General features: G+C 56.8%; 1 protein-coding gene across 2 annotated transcripts; it reads right to left on the bottom strand.

Annotated features, from left to right (window-relative positions):
- Positions 1-8,100: 8,100 nt before the first annotated feature.
- aoc2 (allene-oxide cyclase2) lies at positions 8,101-9,343 on the bottom strand. Of its 2 annotated transcripts, none has more exons than XM_035962148.1 (2): positions 8,921-9,343; positions 8,101-8,846 (listed from the first exon to the last, which is right to left on the bottom strand). In XM_035962148.1, the coding sequence occupies exons 1-2, from the start codon at positions 9,233-9,235 to the stop codon at positions 8,412-8,414; spliced, it is 750 nt and encodes a 249-aa protein (XP_035818041.1). In that variant the 5' UTR covers positions 9,236-9,343; the 3' UTR covers positions 8,101-8,411. The 2 variants fall into 2 exon arrangements, with proteins under 2 accessions (XP_035818041.1, NP_001141267.1); NM_001147795.1 differs by having other exon boundaries at positions 8,106-8,813; positions 8,921-9,278.
- Between the last annotated feature and the right edge of the window lie 996 nt (positions 9,344-10,339).

The raw sequence follows: 10,339 nt of genomic DNA on the forward strand, positions 1-10,339 counted from the left end.
TGCCAGGTCTCCTGCTTGTGGTGATGATGCAGGAGAGCCATGGTGGGTAGGTACTATGCTTTTGCTGCCAGTGGAACTGTAAGACAATGTTTATATAGTATCTACTATGTTGGTGCGTCGATGGTTGGTTGGAGGCGAGTTTGAGACTGATTCAGTAATTTACCTTGTGTTCTGATGCAGTCATAACTATCGGTATTTTGATATAGTAATTTACCTTATATAGTTTGAGACTGTAAGACAATGTTTATATAGTAATTTACCTTATATAGTATCTACTATTTTAATTTTGTGTTCTGATGCAGTCATAACTATCGGTATTGAGCCTTGTGTGGAGCAGAAACTTGTAACATAATATGCATAATTTGAGGATTATATGATTTCTGTGTAGTTGCCTTTTTACTTCTATATTTCGACATCATTCCATTTTTTTGTTGTTGCAAATCATTTGATTCCTTGAAACAGAAATAAATACACAATACATGCTAATGAAAATTTGGCAATACATGTTTTGCTTTGTAAATTTTGATGTAGTCATTGCAAATCATTTGGCATGTATTGGACGATATCTGTTTGCATTCCTGATCTTCTCAACTACCAGGTGAAAGCATACCTCGATCGCAAGTCACTGACACATTCTCTGAACGACATAAAGACCGCAGTTATGCAACTTCACGACCTCATCAGTGTTATAGACTTATAGTCATCATTGTTACACTACTATTAATGGGCATTGCGACAACCAAGATTCTTGTTGTCATCTCGTCCCAGCTTCTGGTTGCGGGATTCATATTTGGGAATGCATGCAAGACTGTATTTGAGGCCCTTATATTTGTATTCATCATGCATCCATTTGAGGTTGCTAACCGCTGTGTTATCGACGGAACACAGGTAACTTCTACATCACTCTTTCTGGTACCAGTTTCCATTGATTTCCCATGTTACTGACATGAATGTACTCTAATGATAGATGATCGTCGAGGAAATTAATATATTAACCAATGTTCTCTTCAAGAATGGCAACCAGTTTAGGCAGCTTTGAGGTCCAAAATTAAAGGGTAATTCTCAAACCTAACCTGCATTCATATTTAATTTCAGTTTTTGTCGGGGACCATAATTAGGGGTACCCTCAAGACTCCTAATTCTCAGCTGGTAACCCCCATCAGCACAAAGCTGCAAAGGCCTGATGGGTGCGACTAAGTCAGGGATCGGTCCATTCGAGGGACTCGATCACGCCTCGCCCGAGCCCAGCCTCGGGCAAGAGCAGCCGACCCCGGAGGATCTACGTCTCGCCCGAGGCCCCCCTCCAGCGACGAACATACTTCCGGCTCGCCCGAGGATCTCCACTCTGAAGGACGACGTCATCATCACGCCCGGGCCATCGCCGCCAGGGTCTCCTCCAAGAATCCGGCTCGAGCAGGCGGCTCGGCTGGTCACCCCGAGGCCTCGGCCAGCTGTCCCCCGAAGACATCAGCCCGGCTCGAGGCCTCGGCAGATCAACTCCGGCGTCGGGCCCTGCTAACGGACGACCCGGCCAGGCTCCGACCGACCAAGTCTTCTTTTCGAGCCAACTCTGCCTCTGTCCGTGCTGACACCGCTACCCCTGACTTCGGCTCGTCGAAGAGCGGCCGAGGGGTTCCTTTAACTAAGCAAGAGAAACCTCGGACAGCAAGGCCGACCGAGCCGAGAGACTCTTACGCCTCCGGGATACGGATACCTCACTCGTCACCTTTGCACGAGGCGACTCACGCTTGGTGAAGCGGTTCAGACAACCAACAGGCGAGTCTTAGTGCTCGAAAATGAGGAAAAAACATGGTTCCGCGCCAAAAATACATACACGTTCAGGCCCCGACAGCCACAATGAACAAAAGACCGGCATTCAAGGTGCCATTACAAACAGAACTCCGGTTCCGTCCCCGCGGGTATGAACGACCTCCACACCGGGGAGCCTGCGGGGCGACAAGTTCCGGGCGACTCGCCAGCGACCTCTGCAGCAGCAGCTATGGTCCCAGGACGGACGCGGCGACCGGAAGGCTCTCGTTCGCGTCCCCGCTCAAGGGACGCGAACCAGACATCAAAGCCAAAGAGCGGACCGCTCCAAAGCACACCGGCAGGTCCTCGCTCCCGTCCTCGCCACGAAAACGAGGAAGAGGGCGGAATGTTGCATCCTAGCTGGGCAGCAACAGTTCGCCTTCCCCGGCATGGCTGGAGGACGCCTCCTCCGCAGAGCTGGGGGATGGTTTCCACCACCAGAAGCTGGAAGAGGAGGTGGCCAGCCGACCCGTGCGGGAGGTAGAGCCCCGGCTCGCCCCGCTCTCCGCCCCAGCAAGGATGGTAAGCATCCTTGAAGCTGAGGGAGAGGCGGGGGCCGCAGCCCGGCTTGCTTCTCCCCATCTAGGGGCTGGTGGTCACCGTCTTGGGTGACCACCGGCGAGGGGGTGCAGTCGGGCCGCGTGATGAAAATCCTTGAAGCCGAACGATGGCTGAAAGGTACCGACTCCCACGGAGTTGCGTTCCTCCAACGACAAGGCGGAAGGATTGCGGGTGTCCCCCATCCGGGGGCTCGGAAGGTGGAAAGACACGATGCATAAGGGAGCGCGAAGACATGGTCGCCTTTCAAGGGGGTCACCCTCCTTTTAAAGGCGACTCTCCCTACTTGCGTCCCCAGCCGTCGTGGGCTGAGTCTTCTCCAACACGCTCCAAGGTCCTCCCCCTACGGCGTGGGGGCTGGGTCCCACGCGTCATGCAAGCTAGCCCAGAGCAGAAGAAGCCAAACCGCCGCGCGCGGTGCATGCAACCGCCCAGCGGTTACGAGCATTCCTCCGCTTTTGCCCATACAAGTGGGCGAAAGGGCGGGCAGCCATGCAGGCGGCATGCAACCGCGCCAAGTGGGCGTGCCCCTCCGACTTCCAACGCACCCAGCATGGGGGCCCACGCCCACGCGTCATGCAACCGGCGTGCCGGTCGCTACGTGCAAGCAACTGCACCGCCACTCGCACCACTGCCACGCCTCCACGACTGCGGAACCAGTACCGCGACTCGAGGCAACCCTGCGTACGACCCAGCAGTGCCAGCCAGGCGCGACGGTCAATACGGCCAAAAATGGGCCGGCAGTAATGGCGGTGGCAGGCGGGCGGGAGCAGCGGTCACGTCATCAGCCAAGCTTACGTCCCATCCTGGGGCAGTGAGAGAACCCTCTCTCATGGCGTGAAGACGGCGTGCCCGTGTTCCGTTCCTCGAACGGCTCGCGCACGCGCAACGGCCGCCCCGCGAACCACTCGCCCCGTCGCATTAACTCCGCGGCGGGACAGGCGAGCGACGCTTCGCCTTCGCCATAATGACCGCGTCAAAAAGGTACACCGCGTCATTCGATTTCGTATCCTTTTCCTTTTTCATCTTTCTCTCTCTTACAACAGGGGCCGGGAAAGGGGGATACCCCGAAAAGGATCCTTCTCCGTGAAGGAAACAGGCTCCGAGCCTCCCTACTGATCAGAGGCTCAAAGGTTGGCCCCTCGGAGGGGTTTAACAGCCGCCTCAAAGCGCGTGGGCTCCACACCCACTACTGGTCAGAGGTTCGAAGGCCGGCCCCTCGAAAGGGTTCAACGGCCGCCTCAGGCTACTCGGGCTCCGCGCCCACTACTGATCAGGGGTTCGTAGGCTGGCCCTCGAAGGGTTCACAGCCACCTCAGACAAAAGAGCGAGGGATGACCCTGGGTACGTTCGATACATAACCGAGGCTCGGGCTACGCTCCCGAGGTACCCTAGGACATTTTCGAGACCAGCGGGAACGATCTTGTAATGAAATCCCATCAGAGGGAGGCATCGAGCCCTCGGACCCCGTCGACAGGGGACCGGGTCCGGCAGATCACCCGCAGGTACTTTTGAGCGTGCCTCCGGGCCTCTAGCCGACCCCTAACAAATGGGGCACGGGCGTCCACTCGGATTACCCGCCAGCAGCTCACCGGAGACACCATGTTCGGCGCCCTCCGAGGGCAACATGGCGCTTTCCCCCCTCCTCCTTGCGGAAAGGCGACGCAGGGGCATATGTAAAAAAGTCGAGTCTACCCTTGACCATCCTCTCGCCCTGTGCAGAGGCTCGGGGGCTGCTCTCGCAAACCCGGCTCCGGCCAAACTGTTGACAGCGTCAACATACCAGCCCGAGGACTTGGGACTCGACCGTGCACCCGGGCTACGGCCAGCTCGCATGAGGGAACGACCAGACCAGCCGAAGCATTGCGAGAGGCATTAAGACCTCGGAGGAGTCAAACCACTCCTCCGAGGCCTCGGGGGCTACACCCGGCGGGTGCGCTCGCGCGCACCCACCAGAACAAAACGCAACCGAGAAAGGCTGGTCCCCTTGCAAAAAAGTGCGACAAAAGCCTCCAAGCGAGTGTTAACACTCCCTTCGAGGCTCGGGGGCTACTGTCGGGGACCATAATTAGGGGTACCCTCAAGACTCCTAATTCTCAGCCGGTAACCCCCATCAGCACAAAGCTGCAAAGGCCTGATGGGTGCGACTAAGTCAGGGATCGGTCCATTCGAGGGACTCAATCACGCCTCGCCCGAGCCCAGCCTCGGGCAAGAGCAGCCGACCCCGGAGGATCTACGTCTCGCCCGAGGCCCCCCCTCCAGCGACAAACATACTTCCGGCTCGCCCGAGGCCCAGTCTTCGCCAAGAAGCAGCCCTGGCCAAATCGCCACGCCAACCGACCAAATCGCAGGGGCATTTAATGCAAAGGTGGCCTGGCACCTTTATCCTGACGCACGTCCTCCAGTCGACAGAGCCGAAGTGACCGCAGTCACTTCGCCGCTCCACTGACCGGCCTGACAGAAGGACAGCGCCGCATGCGCCGCTCCGACTGCTGTGCCACTCGACAGAGCGAGGCTGACAGGCAGCCAGGCCCGGCCTCAGGCACCATAGGAAACTCCGCTCCGCCCGACCCAGGGCTCGGACTCGGGCTCATCCCCGGAAGACGGTGAACTCCGCTCCGCCCGACCCAGGGCTCGGACTCGGGCTCAGCCCCGGAAGACGGGGAACTCCGCTCCGCCCGACCCAGGGCTCGGACTCGGGCTCAGCCCCGGAAGACGGCGAACTCCGCTCCGCCTGACCCAGGGCTCGGACTCGGGCTCAGCCCCGGAAGACGGCGAACTCCGCTCCGCCCGACCCAGGGCTCGGACTCGGGCTCAGCCCCAGAAGACGGCGAACTCCGCTCCGCCCGACCCAGGGCTCGGACTCGGGCTCAGCCCCGGAAGACGGCGAACTCCGCTCCGCCCAACCTAGGGCTCGGACTCGGGCTCAGCCCCGGAAGACGGCGAACTCCACTCTGCCCGACCAAGGGCTCGGACTCGGGCTCGGCCCCGGAAGACGGCGAACTCCGCTCCGCCCGACCCAGGGCTCGGACTCGGGCTCAGCCCCGGAAGACGACAAACTCCACTCCGCCCGACCCCAGGGCTCGGACTCGGGCTTAGCCCCTGAAGACGACGAACTCCGCTTCGCCCGACCCCAGGGCTCGGACTCAGCCCTGGCCTCCGCCGACGGTCTCTGCCTCGCCCGACCCAGGGGCTCGGACTCGACCTCGGCCTCGGAAGACAGACTCGACCTCGACCTCGGAGGAGCCTCCACATCGCCCAACCTAGGGCACGGACCGACCACGTCAACAAGAGGCGCCATCATTACCCTACCCCAAGCTGACTCAGGCTACGGGGAACAAGACCGGCGTCCTATCTGGCTCGCTCCGCCAGACAAGTAATGATGGCGCCCCGCACGCTATATGACGACGACGGCTCTCAGCCCCCTTACGGAAGCAAGAGGACGTCAGCAAGGACTCGACAGCCCCGACAGCTGTCCTTCCATCAGGCTCCAGCGCTCCTCCGACGGCCACGACACCACACGAACCGGGTGCCAAAACCTCTCCGGCTGCCACGATGGCGTGTACTTAGGGCGCTAGCTCTCCTCTGCTAGACACGTTAGCACTCTGCTACACCCCCCACTGTACACCTGGATCCTTTCCTTGCGCCTATAAAAGGGAGGACCAGGGCCCTCTTAGAGAGGGTTGGCCGCACAGGGAAGAGGACGGGACAGGCGCTCGCGTGAGGCCGCTCGCTCCCCTCCCGCGTGGACGCTTGTAACCCCCTACTGCAAGCGCACCCGACCTGGGCGCGGGACAAACACGAGGGCCGCGGGATTTCCACCTCTCTCTCGCTCCGGCTGCCTTTTTCCCCCCTTCGCGCTCCGTCTCGCGCCGACCCATCTGGGCTGGGGCACGCGGCGACATTTCACTCGTCGGCCCAGGGACCCCCCGGTCTCGAAACGCCGACAGTTTTGTAAAATTATCGAAAGAAACTATGCTAGCCAGTTTAGGCAGCTTGTATTTTATTTATTAAAAAGGAATAAGATTACAAGGGGCTAAAAAACCCTTGCAGAATATTTACAAGAAAGGGGAGCGGGGGAGAGAGAATACAATTCAAATATGTCCACAAAACTGGAAGCTGGAGAGGGAGAGGCAGAAGGAGGAGAGGGAGACTGAATAATATTACAAAGAGGTTGGTGATAGTTAATCTTATAGTATGAGGTAGCCGAAGTTGCAAGTGGCACCAGCAATGAATAAGTTATCTTAGTATAATCACATGTTTATGAAGAATACACATTATCAATTGTCACCGGTTCCCTTTACTTTCAGGTACCTGGAGAGCAAACCAACACATTGGCACCCTACCCACACTGTAAATCTCAAGGACATCTTGGATGTGAACAAGATTAACATGTCTCTCTCAGTCCAGCACACCATGAACTTTCAAAACATCCGGGAGAAGAACATCAGGAGGTCTGAGCTCGTTATGGAGTTGAAGAAAATATTCGAGGAGATGTCCATCCGGTACCACCTTCTACCCCAGAAAGTTGAACTCACCTACGTCGGCTTGAACCCACTGCCCATGGGTCCTTCTCATACAAGATAGAAGATGGGTGAAGACTTTTAAGTCTCATACTGACAACTTGATCCGTTTCATGGGATCTGACAACTGATGGCTAGCTGTGCAGTCTGTTCTGAAGTTACTAAAACTCTACTTCATGTCCGGTGTTCAAGAGGTTCCTGAGCTTCAAGAAGAAGCATAGGGGGAGGGAGGTCACTGTAATCGACTGCATGTCGCCGCCCGTGCCCTGGCCAGCCAACAACGCCAGCGGCAGGTGGCAGCCTGCTAGCTGGTGGGTCGGGCAAACGCATGATGGGCTCCTCTGATGTTGCCTCTGATGATATGGACCATAGCTACACGATATCTCCACAAGATACTCCTTCTCAATTTCTTCGTGCCATTTGGCATTAGTTATCGTGATATTATATATTTCCGTTGCAACGCACGGGCATTTACCTAGTAAAAGTTGAAGAGTCGGTTTGTCTCCTACCCTTCCAATCGATCTCCCTTCCCCCACCCACCGTCATTCAATGGGGTTTGGGCTGGCCCGGCCCGTTGACCTAGCCTGGTATAAAAAAACGAACTGTTAAGCTTTGTCTACCTATCGTGTATAGTTAGTCCAGGCCCGTTTCAACATCTGTACTCCTTTTATTTTGTAGCTTCTCTGTTAGCTCTGCTAGATAGATATGAGAAACTTCACGAACTCTGGTAAAAAAAAGTGGAGTGCAGGATTAAATTCAGCATGTTTGTTGCAGCTTACGACGACTTTAATTAAACTCAGTATTTTGTCTTTATAGATTGCAGCTGTATAGCGGAGTCCTAGATACTTCATAAATTATAGGTTTGTGAAGAGCTGTTAGCTGTATCACGGTGTAGTTAATAGAGCATAACTGATATTTTGATGCAGCGAAAAAGGCAAAAGTTTTTTTTAAAAAAAAAAACAGGCAGGCACGTGGACTCGTTGAGCCTGAGCATGTGTAACAGATCCTGTTTCTCACTTGCCTTGCCTCCCTGTTATTACAGTGAACGTGTAGACTCTGGAGTCTGGACACACAGCCGACTCCAACAAGGCAACAATCGCTTTAAGAGCACCAGCAGCGGTCGCTGCAGTTGCATCACAGCTCAGCGCTCAAAGATTCCCAAATCCCGTCGTGTCAGCAACATGTCCATCACCATCACCGTCAGGAAGGATTACTCGACGACAAAGAAATATCTCATTGTTTGTCCAAGGGTGACACAAGTACACAGCGGCTACTGGTTAACCCCTAACGCTACTAATCGATCATACATAATTTGGGAATGGAGCACACACAACTCGATCACGAGCTGCAGAAAGAGCAAGTGAATGAATGGAGAAGCACACACAACTCAATCGATCGCATGTTTATTGGTGCTACCACGCACGAACGTACGAATCGAAGGACCTAAGCCATACAAACATACAAATCGAGTGAGGGACAGGCATGGCAGGCAGAGATGGTTCCTGGGCTGGAGTTGATCAGTCAGTTGGTGTAGTTGTTGACGCAGGCGTGCGGCTCGGCGGCCCTGGCGGCGGGCGTGGGCTCGACGGTGGGGGAGGGCGGGACGGGCGTGCAGAGCAGGTCCCTGGGCAGGTCCGGGATGCCCCGGAGGTAGAAGGTGTAGAAGATCTTGAAGGGGAAGACGATCTGGTGGAGCTTGACCTGGCCGTAGGCGCCCTCGAAGACGCCGGAGCCGCCCGTGACGGCCAGGTACGACTCCTCGTAGGTCAGGTACGCGCCCTGCACCGAGATGTGGCCGTAGTCGCCGAAGTAGAAGCTGTAGATGGCCTCGTACCGGTCGCCGTTGCGGTCGGGGACGTGCTGGATGAGCACGCAGATGCCGGCGGTGATGCCCAGCCGCTTGTCCAGGCTGCCGTTGTAAACCTGGGTGCATGGGTGGGTGGGGAGGAAGAGCGGCTAAGCGGAGGCACCGATCAAGCAAAAGCAAAAGCAAAAGCAAAAGCAAAGCAAGGAACACAACGACGACGGACCTTGTTTGTGAAGGGGACCAGGTCGCCCAGCGCGTTCTCCGTCTGCTTGGCGCTGAGGCGCAGGTACGCGGGGCTCTCGCGGTCCCGCTCGTTCATCTCGTACACGTACAGCTCCTGCACCTTGGTCGGCCGCGCGTCCTTGGCCGCCGCGGGCTTGGGCGAGAACAGCGACGCCCGCACGGCCACGGGGCCGACACGGCTCCGCGGATGCTGCCGGAACCCGCCCACCGCGACTCTGGACGCCTGGCGCACCTTGGAGGCGGCGGCGGGGCTCGAGACCTTGGCCGAGGCCGGGGACCTGAGCGCGGCGGCCATGGAGACCTAGCAGAGGTGGCTGGCTGGCCTGGCTCTCGATGCGATGGGGGAAGGGAATGGGGAATTCGTGAGTGAATTGGTGGTGGTGTGTTTCTCTTATTTAAGTGGGTGACCGGGGCTAGGTGCACCTGCTGCTGCTTTGGGGGTCCATGTTGATCGTCTTTTCACGTCGTCCGGGGCGCACCGGCCATAATTGGGCACGAGTACAACATGCGCTGCGTCGTGCCAAGCGTCGTCCATCACAACGCCGTGTGTTCACAACTTCAGATCGCTGGTTGCCTTTTCAGATCTGAGTCGCCTCGTCCACGCTGCGTGTGTGCAGGCACAAAGGGATGGCAACGGGATATAGATATAGATATATACGTATGTAATTATATATGTCTATATATTCATATGTATATACATATATAGTATATATATATATAGTATATGTATTTAGAGCCCTAGGCTCTATTTAACTATAGGAAGCCCCGACCACGTACCGACCAGGTGCGCGACCGCACCGGACCCTTTTTGGCTTATTGTACCTAACTGCTTACGCCAAAATATAATACGAGTTATGCTGATGTGTGTATCAGTTTATACAAATATAGTCTACACATATTACGTGCATCGGGCCCACGATCCGGCCCACGCCACCACTATAAAAACACCCCCACGCCGCCAGGAATTCGGTTTTAGCGGCGGCGGCGGTTCTCTAGGGCGTGCGAGCGGCGGTTCTCTAGGGCGTGCGAGCGGCGGTGATCCTGGGGGCCAGCAGCGGTGTCACCTCGAGGCAGGCGACCGACGGTGGCACTCCACCAGGAACGAGCGACAACGACGCTCCGAGGCAGGCGAGCAAGCGGTGACGGCGCTCTTGAAGCGGACGGACGACGGCAGCGCACCCTAGGCCCGGTGACAACGGCGGTTGTCCCGTCCGTCTCTGCGATGGCCACCGCCACCGCCGCTCCAGCATCTGTGGCGCGACGACGGATCTGGGGACACGCTCGCGACGGCGGATCCCTGAGGCGCGACGGCGAATCTGGGGACACGCTCACGATGGCGGATTCCTGTGGCGCGACGGCGAATCTAGGGACACACTGCGGCATCGGATCCCGAGGGCAC

The sequence above is a fragment of the Zea mays genome, chromosome 9 (genome assembly GCF_902167145.1).
Source record: "Zea mays cultivar B73 chromosome 9, Zm-B73-REFERENCE-NAM-5.0, whole genome shotgun sequence".
In the NCBI taxonomy this organism is placed as follows: domain Eukaryota; kingdom Viridiplantae; phylum Streptophyta; class Magnoliopsida; order Poales; family Poaceae; genus Zea; species Zea mays.